This window comes from Tubulanus polymorphus, chromosome 7 (assembly GCF_964204645.1).
Source record: "Tubulanus polymorphus chromosome 7, tnTubPoly1.2, whole genome shotgun sequence".
In the NCBI taxonomy this organism is placed as follows: domain Eukaryota; kingdom Metazoa; phylum Nemertea; class Palaeonemertea; order Tubulaniformes; family Tubulanidae; genus Tubulanus; species Tubulanus polymorphus.
In genome coordinates this window covers 5,180,750-5,193,942 of record NC_134031.1, presented here as the reverse complement: position 1 = coordinate 5,193,942, position 13,193 = coordinate 5,180,750, and the positions used below count along the sequence as shown (strand labels likewise).

General features: G+C 39.5%; 1 protein-coding gene across 1 annotated transcript; it reads left to right on the top strand.

Moving 5' to 3' along the window:
* Nucleotides 1–344: 344 nt before the first annotated feature.
* LOC141908544 (endothelin-converting enzyme homolog) lies at nucleotides 345–13,003 on the top strand. The gene is made up of 17 exons (XM_074798640.1): nucleotides 345–842; nucleotides 1,054–1,231; nucleotides 3,296–3,420; nucleotides 5,466–5,645; nucleotides 5,984–6,055; nucleotides 6,152–6,270; nucleotides 6,418–6,521; nucleotides 7,234–7,349; nucleotides 7,454–7,555; nucleotides 8,041–8,118; nucleotides 8,244–8,347; nucleotides 8,685–8,795; nucleotides 8,989–9,056; nucleotides 9,578–9,714; nucleotides 9,934–10,086; nucleotides 10,751–10,827; nucleotides 11,580–13,003. The coding sequence occupies exons 1-17, from the start codon at nucleotides 345–347 to the stop codon at nucleotides 11,677–11,679; spliced, it is 2,322 nt and encodes a 773-aa protein (XP_074654741.1). The 3' UTR covers nucleotides 11,680–13,003.
* The last annotated feature ends 190 nt before the right edge of the window (nucleotides 13,004–13,193 follow it).

The following is a 13,193-nucleotide window of genomic DNA, read 5'->3' as shown; positions in this document are numbered from 1 at the left end:
ACCGTGATCCGATTTTCCGGTTTTTATTTTGCAAAGAAATTGCCAAAATATTCGCATCTAGACAGAAAACTGATCCGATCTGTTTACCGCGTTCGCAGAAAGTATGGTAAACACTATGAATCGGAGAGTCATTTGGGAATTGCTAGTAGAAGATTTGAAAAAGTATCCACATCATCATGATATCTACATATTTATGCTGATGTATATATTATGTATCTTATTTTCAGATCTGAAAGGATGAAGATTTCCTACAAAGGCATCGTCAAATAACAACTCTCCATCGACGGAAGCATCGGCATCTTGACTTCGTCTGGCCGGTTGTCCTAAGTTGGCCGGAAGAAACAATGACGTCGTCGGACAGCGAAACGGAAGCGCCTGGCCAAGCTAAGGTGGCGCAGCGTAGCGGCTGCATGACCGAAATGGCCGAGGAGTTGCAGATCGTGTTCGCTAAAAGCCCTTCGATCGTCGAATGCGAACAAGAGAAGCTAAGCAGCCGCGAAACCTGCTTGCTGATTCTGATATTCCTCTTATTCAGCATCGGCGTCACGCTAGCCGTAGTCGTGGCCGAAATAGAAGGCGAACGCGCCGCCGAACAAAATAAAAAAGATAACGACAAAAAAGCCGCCGAGTCGAAATTAAAAACTCCCGAATTTGTTAAATACGAAAATATATGCTTGACTAAAGAGTGCATCGCGGCCGCGGATAGGATTCTGAACAGTTTGGATACGAATGTAAACCCCTGCGACGATTTCTATTCCTACGCTTGTAATGGTTGGCTCCGTAATAACCCGACTCCGGCTAGTCGGAATATCTGGAGCGTTATGGATAAGCTGTTGCTACAGGTGAGCTTTCTACAGAGACGATAATAATCGTAAAAGCTTTACGAAGTTTCCCTCGAATTTGTTCGAGGTAGAATTGAAGGAATGTGTATATGATGAACAGAGTGAGCTATGTTTTGATGATATGATTAAGTTAATGTCTTGGGACCATTCTTCGCGGTGCAAAATGCTCATTTTATTATGACGAACATGAAATATTCGGAGTTTATTTCAGATCCGCGACGTCATAAAAACCCAACTGAGTCAGCCGCTCGAAGGAGAAGATTTGAATAATACATCAGCTGTAGGTAAAACCCGCTTGTTCTACCAGCGATGTATGGGTATGGTTAGATCGGAGATGCCGGTGTCACTATTTGACGTCATCGATGATGTCGGTGGCTGGCATCTACTAGGTACGTATGGACATTTTTATCGCTTGTCTAAACACAGGAGGATGTGACATCTGACCTACAGCGCCAGTCATCTACCAGACCAGGTACGCAATTGGCACTGGTCGTCCAGAGCTGGAACCACGACCTTGCAAATACCAACAGCTGAACGCCCTTTCTCCAGATACCGTTTGGATTTAACAAACAAGCACAGACTTGTTGGTCTCTAAATTCTAATGCTAAATGCCAGCGAATAATTTTCGTGGAGCATTTGGCCCTGACCATCACTTAGAGGGTGATCGTCGGTTTTCGCAGTTAGGCAATCGACTAATGGTCTAAGCTAATAACCGAACGCACTATCGTAATACATTTCACAGTGTCGGCCATCTTGAAACTAGGTCCGAACTACAGTGGCCGTGCTCAATCCGTAGTTCGTTATCTTCGGACTATAGCTCCGACTAAAAGTCGTTTCAGTTTCACTTAGCTCGCAACAAGTCGACTAACTCTGAAAACCGAAGTCCGCGCTTCGTACCTGTACCGGGTTTGAGGTGACGTGAAGGACACCCCTTCGTGAAATGTGACGTATCGTGCGCCTGCTCTCAACTGCAGACGAACAAACAAAGCAGATCTGACGAGCCAGCCCGCGAATTGATAACAATAAACAGACTGTGAGGCAAACAGACGACAACATTTACCGAACGACAGGATATTAACAAACAAACGTCACCCGAGGGAAAATCGTCACTGTTTGCTTCAATCTCTTCAAAATGGCCATTTCATTTCATAGATTACCACGGACCATTGGCAAATGCCACACCTAATTCCCGATGTATTTGTTTTCCAATATGGAAAGCTAGATCTGATAGAAACAAGAAAATTAATTTTAGAAAATTATTTGACGCCTGCGAAAAAAATGTAGAATTTCTGGGCTAAGCTAATGTGATATTGCAAATTTGAAATCGAAGTTTTAAGAAATTTGGGGAATGATGAGATTTGGCGATTGGGTAGATGATACAGGTCTTCGACTCTAGTAGTGGTTTAAATTTTTTTATTGAAAATTCTCAATAATTGATCGCGAACTTGCGACCGACTTCATTTACTTATGCCTCTAAGCTGGTCTGCAACTTCATTGCCTCCATGGTTGAAGAAAGAGCTCTTCTGATGTCTGCTTCATCATGACTTCGAGCACCAGCCGGCCCGGTCCTCGGGCCCGGGCCACGGGTTTGGCTGTCACTCGATATCCTAGAGCCTTGAGTCTGGGTGGGTTGAAGTAGACATTGTCATTTAAAATAACATGCTTATGTTGTTCTGTATGAATTACCCGTGTGTCATGTATGTTGTATTAATTTATTTTAAAATTTGTATTTATTGAATTTGGGAATTTTATCCCGGAATTTCAATGAAATAAGGATCAATAAAGAATTGAATTGAATTGTCACCTAATACACATGCCATCAGAGGACGCGGAGCCGTATATGACAGCTATGCTATTATAAATTGCTAATCTCACGAAACCTGCATATTCCTAATATCAAACATATTTTCTAAAACGTTTGAATATTGAAATTATATGTTTACACATTTTCATATCAACCGCTTGTAGCCGCTGATGAAGTTCACGCCGGCCCTACACATATCGTAGATAGCTTCGTCATTCCACCGGCATGCCCACGTCAGGGTCTGACTTTTATATCAGACTTCCGCATCGTGTATACATCCGCCATTTAACCGAATAATCCGATTTACTTATCATTTCTATTTATGCCTGCCGCTTCTGATATAATCATACATCCTTTACTATTACAATACGTCTTCTAATGATATTCAATGCAATATAACATTTCGACGTTCAAATATAGGTCATTATATAATCACAGGAAGCCATTCTACATCTATGTCAATAATATTTTGCCAGATAGCTTGTTTGTGTACACATAGACCTGTGACGTTTTGCACATCGATTTACGGCTGTCGTTTGTAAAATGACGCTGAATGGTTAACATTGTTTAGGTTTCATAATGGTAACGTTTTATAAGGCGTCAAAAAAACTACAGCCGTGTATACTTCAGTATATGGAATCTTTTTTAGGAACATTACGCAATTGGTATCCGACGATGGCATTGGCCGGTATTCACTTCCGCCACTGGGCGGACGCCATATTCTACGTAAATGTAGGACCGGACATAAAGAATAGAAGTCGAAATATCGTTCAGGTAAAAATGATATCGTGTGTCTAATCCGCCATTTTCCAACCGTGTGGTAGACGTGAAGGTCCACTCCTATTTGGTCGTAGTTTCCACCACAGTTATTTAACTCTCAATATGATTAAAATTAATCGTAAAACCAAACTTAATTCTAATTATTTTTCAATCAGTAAACATAAGCTGATTCGACACCAGGTTAAAACGGCTCTTCCACAACTCCTTACATTTCCAATGCTGAGCTTCTATATTCGACGTCTATGTCCGACTACTCAAATGAGGAAAATTGCTATAGTTTGTATATTGCTATAGGTATTCATACTCTCACAGGAAAAAATAGATTTTCAGTCTAATCTAATAATCAGATAATGATAGAATCACGGGACATACTACAATATTTATCAATATATCGGATTCGTTTATGAATCTGTCGATATCGATTTGCGTCAATCAAAAGTTTTATTAAACAATTCTAAGCATAACCTACCTTCATTAAACTGTATTACAGATGTTAATCTTTTTTTTGTGCTTTATTTGTTTTTTTTTCAATTTCATCTGAATATTTTATCGCTTTTATTTGCATCGCACCGAATGCGTTTAGTATTTCATAGTGATGGCCCGTGATATAGTATGAAATAACGTGGATTCTAGGCAGGGGTTCTGCTATCTAATCGATATAGCTTCACATTCTCAATGCGCCGTAGTTTTAGGTCTCAAGCCTAACGCACCTGACGAAGGGAACGCGGAAACAGGAGACAGGAATAGGTTTCCTAGCGTTTCCCTGTGTCGAGTGAGTTAACGAGAAACATTGTATCCAACAATGTATCCAATATCAATACGTTCGATTCCGTGTTTCCGTGATTCCCTGCGTCGTGCGCGTTGGGCTGTAGTAGAGAAATAGTCATTTTACAAATATATTTTTGGCATTTTACCGTCAGTTCAATTTCCCAGTTTAAATAAGTTCATCTTATCTATAGTTCATCTATGTGCGAATCATGTCTAATGCTCGAATCCTTTGCGCCGAAGTGTTATTACATACAAGACAATTTCGCTATAAATAATTTCATTTAAAACGTGAAATCATCTTAATTCTATCACCAGTTCCTTCCGGCGCTTTCTTATATAAATCAACGAAGGTTCATACACGTTACGGACGGTTTCCGTGCGCAACTACCTAGGCCTTGACCTTGTACACACGTGCGCTATGCACAGCGTTTCACACGCGACCAATATAATAATTGGATTTCAGTTTTATTGCGGTTTCGTGCTGCTACGATGAATACACGCTTTTACAAACGCCGAAGTCGAATTGGTGATTTAGCGGATGTATTATTAACAATTCCCTTGTCGTACAACATTCAAAACGTCATCAGCTCATCAAACAATTTGTGCCTGATGCGTATATGAATCCAGTATGCGCGTCGTGTGCAAATTAATGCTTTCGTTATTTTGTGGCTGTACTCGCATACGCCGTGTCGGTTGGTGTTGGTGCTTTGAGAATCGTAATTTCATTTCATATGTGGCGTTGAAAATACCAAGCCCGCAGGGATTATTCGTATTCACATACTTAATCCGATGCAATTTCATCAATCTATTAGGCCGCCGTCGATATGAAAAAAATTGCCGTGTATTCAACGCCGAAATACAGTTACAAAATGTGATTTTATTTCCATAATAAATCTCCGTTTTCATACGGATTAATCGACTTACGTTAATGATACGTGTAATACGCGGTTATTACGAGCTCTTGAAGTAAATTTCCACCGCGGCTCGGCGAGATTCTATAATCGATTTAAAACTCAACTGAATATTTGGATACAAGTTCACCGAGTAATTCAACAAAACAACAGTAATTCTTACAATATTCACCAGCGATATTCAAATCAAACGAGAAATCTTATTACTTTAATCACATATTCAGATTTCTTTTTGTGTAAACAGATTCTGTCGGGAATTTACAAAACAAATTTACATTTACAAATTTACAGCTTCGAATGATATGATGCTATCGTTCGAGGGTTATCATTCTACTTCATCGCTGTTTCCTCTATTTGCAGCTGGACAAGGCAGGTCTGGGTTTGCCCAGCGCATATTATACCACAGAGGCGAATAGCGTCGTAACGCAGAAATATAAGGCGTTCATCGAATCGGTCGGTCGACTATTGGGACTCGACAACCAGGACGCTCGACACTTCAAACTGAACGTTTTTAGCGTAGAAACAAAATTGGCGCGGCTGGTAAGCCACATAAGAAACTTAGGACTTTATCGTGATCTAGTGTTATGGTTAATAAGCTAGCCTTTTAGCAATTCATTTGACGTCCTAAAACAACGATTCATATGCAAAAAATAGAACTTCAACGCCCAACGTTATTCCACTAACACTGGCAGTACATAGATTAATTTTCCGGCATTGTCGACATCATTTAGCAATTTCATCATTTTTTGAGGACATAGAGACTAGCAAATTTTGTTCCACTTTTGATACATTTTGAGGAAGTGACAATACATTTGAGACTGCGTCGTTCGCCGTACATATGGTTAGGTTGTCTATATTGCCAGTAATTGTTATTACAGATCGAGTCCACCTCAAATTCCGATGATCCAAAAAATATAAATATCTTACAGCTCGAACAAATGTGTTCTATGGTAAGTGCCAACCGATATTGCAAGAATATTTTCGATACGAACTAATCGCAATTTACTTGAAATCTATCATCAAGTCTTTCCAAATTTTCCCCACAGATTAATTGGAGAGCGTATTTTCAAAAGGGTGGTTTTCGTCCAGCTGACTATACCGAAATACTCGTAGAGAATTTGGACTATTTTAGGAAGCTGGATAGGTTTTTGTCAAGCGGTGATAGGTGAGTAATAAGGACGAGAACTAAACAAAGCAGCCTATACCACCTGCAGAGAAAGGCCATGCTTCTTTTTGAGATCGGCCAACACGAAACATTCTAATCCAAATGTATCTTCCATATTAAGTTTACCTGATGCGATATTTTTTTCAGTGCCTTAAACGACTACTTCGTGTGGAAGCTTTATCTACGTTATCAAGATTTTCTCGGCTTGGAGCTGAGAAGCGCTGGTGCTAATTTCTTAAATGTCAAAACAGGTAACCGTATTCCTAGAGTGCTGAAAACCATAACCTTTTCGCGTATAGCGCTAATAATAAAGACGCTGATAAATAATCGAAAATTCACACATTCATAAAAGCCATAGCGATTAAGTTCTGCTTAATCCCATACAAGAACATATGCTGCTGAGCACTAGCGTTTAGATACGTATGTATCATGAATAGAAATTCTCATGAGCCCAAAAATACCATACCATCCATGCTGCATTTACTAACAATAGCCGAGTTCAAGCAACCCCATCGTATTTTTGTATTTCAAATAGGGTTTTATTAGAAAAGGAGGTAAGCTAGTTAGTAGATATATAGTATAGAATATATTTCCAGTACATAGGTATTGTTTATTTGTTTTTATTGTTTACGGAGTTGGATTAAGTTCAGTTGTGTTCCTTTGATAGGCTTCAATGTGTTCGAACAAGTGGCCGTGTTATTATTATTGATTTCTTAATGAGTGGTCCCGATGTAGCCTAGTAAATTGATTTCGAAAAATCTTACGAACGTCGAGAAAGCTATGGTGATTTTGGCTGATTATATTCAAAGATTCACCCTTTCCTCGGAAAAAAGATTGACGTTTCATGGTCTATACTATTTTGCCATTTCAAAAGGCGTGTGTATACGTCTATCACCATATAAGGCGTAGATGCATTTCTTATAATATCCTGACCACAGCGCGTGATGATCTATTTATTGATAGGTGAGACGGAGACAAAGTCAAGGTCGGATGTTTGTTTCGAAGCGACCGAGGAGTGGTTCAATATGGCGCTGACCAATCTGTACATCGATCACGTGCCTTTTAACGATAAACATGCGGTACGTTGAGTGATTATCAATCTGAATAGCATTAGTCAAATTTTAGAGTATCCCTTATTCTAGTTTCTAGTAGTTTGAGTAAATATTCTGCATTGGTTCTACAGGTTATCGAAATTGTGAATAATGTCAAGGATGCGTTGGTGTCTTTTCTTCCCAAATTGCCTTGGTTAAACGGAATAGAAGCCCAAAGCATCGCTAAGAAAAAGGTACATTTCTTTAAGCTTTTTGACGAGTTTGACGACTACTTTATTCAGTTGTACGTGGAATCAAATGGATATTGAAAGACAGTGTACACAGCTTTTGATTTGAAGGATCAGAATGAGAAAAAAAAACATGTATCAGATTACTGAGTGAAAAGAAAATAAAAAGATTAACAAATGTAGCCGCAAAGCAGCGATAACGGGTTTTATCTTTCACATGGTGTGTGAGTGTGGTGAGTGCGGTGTGGATGGTACTAAGTGACAGGGCTTAGATAGACTGACTTCTTTCGGTGTAGCCTGATTATCTTGTACCAGTTTCCTTGTACCATATTGACGTTGTAATGCTAAATAAACGTGACATCTAAGTGAATATGAATTCATATTCCATTCTCTTCTATAGCTGCTTTGTTAGAGGAATTGATATACATTTTCACTAGTCTAATTGGACACTTTTTTCGAAGTTCATGTGCTCTTTGGTATCATTTCTTCAGGCAGCTCTACTCCACTATAAGATAGCTTACCCCGACGTAGCTGCTGACGTCACCAAATTAGATAGATATTATCAAAACGTAAGTTAATGAGCAGGGAAATTTTTAATAGATTAATCCAATTATGGAAATAGCTTTAAATCTTTAAATGTTTTTGGTTTTCGGGCCTTAGAGAGTCATTCGAAGGTGTCTATTTTTGTCAACAGATGGCGTATTCAGGAAATGCATCCATGTTGGAAATTCTTACCGCCACTATGGACGGCCAAACGAAAAAAATGGTGGCCTCGTTGCATCGGCCAGATAAAAAGGAGTAAGTTAAAGAGAAAACGGATAGCCATGTACATCCGCCTACATTAATGGGGAACCCGCAACACCAGGTTTCCCACCAGGTGGCGTGACGAGCAATAGGTCTTACGTTGTCAAGTTAGTTCTTCTACTCCGATATGAATATAGTCTACATAATATTTGATTTTTTAAGAGAAAAAATTCATTCGGTCTTGATTGAAATGTAGATGAAATCTAACGCGGAAGTCAGAGTTACTACCAGCGAATCTGGTGGATCCTCGCCTGCCATAAGTGGAATCCTCGAGTTCCTAAGTCATATCATATTTCCGTGTGCGTTGGGTTTAATACGGTCCTAATTTCAGATGGCAAATGGCGCCGTACATAACGAACGCTTACTATACGGCGATACTCAACGAAATCGTAATACCAATCGGATTCCTTCAAGACCCATATTTTAATATCGATCAACCACAGTAAGTTTACGACATCGCGCGAATTTCATAATCGAATCATAAATCACTTCATTCGTGCGAAACCAATTAAACAGGTATCTGATTGCATAACGGTGATGATATCACTAACAGGCCGAGAGGACGATTTCATTAGAAGATTCTTTCGTCTTTTTTCTCACGCGATCGGTGAAAAATATTGCATGATATTTTGCAGGTATTTGAATTATGCCTCGATCGGTGCTATCTTAGGGCACGAACTTTCACATGGGTTTGACCCGTCAGGTAAGGATGAGGTTTGGATCAATAATTCGGCTACGTAAGTGTCTGGGGTGTGCCTCAAACGAAGGCCCATAAAATTAAAAAAAAAAGATAATCAGGTGGTCCAGAAATATCCAGATCTGCAACGATCCGATCATGTGTACGAGAACGGACTTGACTCGGATGTTTTTGGTGGTTATTACGACGTACATGTACTTTTTAGTTTTTATCGTAAACGATCAGGGTCATCGGTCTTTGGTCTTCGTTTTAGGCACATCCCATGGTGATTTGTAATACGAGGACGCCTAAAATGAAGATGGAAGACACGCGAAGGGTCTTCGGCCATTGTTTTAGGAGTCTTCATTTTATGAACACCCATTGTCATTGTCTTCTAAATTCGGATTGCACAGAAGTCGGATTAGATGAATATATGTTTCCATTTGAAAATTCTGACCGTCAAAATGATTCTTTACGGTGACTTTCTTCATCATGTATCATGGTAGAAAAATTGAGTGAATACAATTTTGTGATTCTCATAATTTTAGGAAGTCAGTATGACGGATACGGCTCAGACGATTGGTTCAATAAAACGAAGATGTCGTCGTCTGCAAGTGAATTAACCAATCAGAAGCTTCAATGCATCGAAGACGTAATCAGCGAATCTACCTATCAGGGAATAAAGGTAAAAAGTGACTTCTATAGCTGCGTCACACGGGGACGATTTGAACCGGGTCAAATTGGCTCGGATCAGGCCTGAGTCAAATTTGGCCCGTACACGGTATATAGGCGGCCGGCTGAAATGAGAAATTCTGATATTCTGCTTGAATTCGATTGAAATTTCATATTTTGCCTGGTCAGCTTGATGACATTTTTCACGATTCCAACATATTCCGACTTTCAGGTAAACGGTCGGCGAATGAGAGAGGAAGTGTTGTCCGATACCGGCGGGCTGAAGGCCAGTTTGAAAGCGTACCAAACCAACAACGTCGATGTGAGGTCGTTACCAGGAGTGAATAACACCAATTCTAGAATATTCTTCATCGCGTATGCGCAGGTTCGTTTTAAAACCAGCACGAACCCCTTAATATTGCCTTTTATTTGTTTTATTTGAAACCCTGATAAGATATGATGTTGTTATAGTAAATTTTTTGGCGAGTTGAATGCAGTCAGAATCGATTCATACTAATGCATTGTTGTTTTCTTGTTACATCGATTACCCAATGATAGCATGAAATCTTTCGCAAAATAACAAAGCTAGTCTTCCGGATTTAGTCCGTATTGGACATCGATCCCCGGGTCTATTTTCAAAAGCCCATTTAAGTGGAAATATTGGACTTGAAAAATCCGAGGTAGACTGGTACGTACTGAATTTTCGATGTTGATAAATGAATCTACCCACTTGATGTAGATCGTTTTAACGTTTCGATATTATAACTAAATCTCATCATCGGAGAAACGAAATTCTAAAAATCTGAGGTTTCATTTCAATTGTCTCGATATTTTCTGAATAAAGTCGAATTATTTCATAGCAGTTGGCTTTCCGGGGAACCCCGGCAGTCGGGCGAGGCATGTCGCTCCCCAACTGGTGGAGCGCGTGTGAATTTCAGCCGCATTAGTTTTTTTGGTGAACTAGTGACCAGAGACGTATCCCGTGATGGTGTCCCGTGCACTCCATGCAAATACGTATTCAGTGTTGACATTATGTTTTCGTTTTGTAGACGTGGTGTGAATCGATCCGAGAAGAGGTTGTGGTTGAATTGTTGCATGGAAACGTGCATCCACCATCTAAAATCAGGTATATTATACATCGTGCGCGCGTACTGTAACATATATCAGGTGAACTTAATGTTTCAACTTGATCATTTTTTGTCGAATTGAAAAGCGAGATCCCATCGCAACTTGACAATCGATCGCATGTCTGTAGTTTGGCAGACGATGAGTCAGTGTCGATAGAAATTTAATGTGTTTCGCTTTACATAATCATTAATGTCCCTTAGAATGAATAGTGTACTGCTGTCGTAGCTAAAAATGCGCGAGATGAAGACAGGAATGGATTTAGGGGCTGGAATAGGGGGTTCAGTCCCGTGCCTCCCCGATGAGGTTGCCCGGTTCGCCAAAGATAGAGATAGTTAAAACCTGCAACCTTGACACTCATCCGAACATGATTTGCATCTTTTGTGTTTTTCTTCAAAATATCTTCAACACCGAAGTGGCTTTTTACATGGCTGCTTTATCCGAAATATGCCTTTTCTTTTCTTCTGGACCCTTACCCTCTATTGTCCTAGACCCGCCCCTGGCAGAGCTGCCAACCGTCACTGATTGTCAGGGATAGTCCCTGATAATGGTCTATTTTCCCCGAGTACGCCATCTTTTATGGTATGGAAAATTAATCATCCCTGAGACAATTCGTGTGTCCCTTGAAAGAATTGTTCATTTCTTCTGCTTAATATTTTGTCCCTTGAAATCTATTTGATAGTTGACGATCAATATACGGCGCATGGGACACTGCTAATTCTGATGATCCAACCTGTAACATCGTCATTTCAGAGTGAATACTGCTGTTTCTCAAATCAAGAATTTCGCCGACGAGTTCAAATGCCCGATAGACTCGCCGATGAATCCCAGGAATAGGTGCGATATCTGGTGACCCGGAGAGATCGGACGACTATCATCATTTCAAAAAACGCACGAAGATCTATGACGTCATCTCGATACGCGTCAGTCGTGATACGCGTGTTACAGCGCCGAAGACGGACGCTCGTCACACTACATTTGAAATCCAGCAATACTACGAAACAGGCTAAAAAGAGTCGATTTGAAGGTTCGATCGATGTCAATTACACCAAAAGACGCCGGTCTTCTTTAAGTATTTTTATATATTTATAAAGCAAATAGACTAATATCCCTTCTAAACTGAATTTTGTATCAAATTATCACCACGTGTTAAGCTGGTCGGATATAGCAAAAATGAATGCGCTAAGAATAACTTTTTTGGCATTATTTTCAGAGGTAATTTCTTCAGTTTATTCAAGATGTTCGGTATTCATCTAAGAATATATTATTCCAGAGCTCACTTTCATCGACCAAAACAATTTGAATGCATACAAATTGTACACGAGCAATGCGAAGTTAGGTTAAACGCGTTTATAAATACTAAATGTGCCAGCAACCATGGCGAATCAATTATGTAAAATTTGTAATGTAAAGGACATAGCTTCGACAGCAACAAAATCATCAGATGCTTTACATACAGTAAAGTTTCTATACTGCAACTGACGATATCATTCATTATAACTGTTTATCTACAAAATGTATTCGGTTTTGCAACCTAAACTGAACAACCATAACTGAAATACGAAAATTTTGTTTAACTGTGCGGAGTGCTCTCTCACTCCCCAAAGATACTTCATTTGACAGCTGCTCTAGAATAGTCATCGGAATACTCTGTAGAGCAGGCCATATTTAATAAGTTAACAGCAGAAGCTTATACAAGCCTTTGAACGAAAAGAACTCTAAAGAATATGCCGACTCATTTTTCAATATCACGAAACGTTTCATAACTACAGTAAATTAAGCAGAATCCAACAAAAGTGCGTGAATTTATAACCGCCCAGTCCATGAATCCGGGCCCGATTGGCTAAAATATGATTTTCTGACAGCAGAATGTTGCTGTTCTCAATGTTATTTTTGACAAAACACCCAGACTGCGGTGATGAGATGCACGCAAATCGAAAAAGCCCACTTAGTTGTTAAATGTTTTACGAGGAATTCGCTCTAATCTGCATCCACTGCTGTTCGAAAGTGGGTTTATATATAATTTACAGATAACTCGTCTCAAGTTATACCGAATATCATCATCGTTTGATCTGTTTTGAATAAAAGGGTTTTCATAAATGTTCATTATTAACAATAATAATCCATTATAATTACCACATCGCCTATCTCCTGTCCCGCTCATGTTAAAATCCGCCATTTTTATATGAATAAAATTCATTTGTTCACTCATAAGATATTGTTGATCTTCTTTATAGCTACATCATGCTAAATCCTGGGGCACTTCAAAAAATTCCACCACCTTTCAGTGTTTGGGCATTTCAACGACTGTAAGACAGCTCTAAAGCATGCTATAGTGCAGTAAGAGCAGCCACCTTCGACTAATTC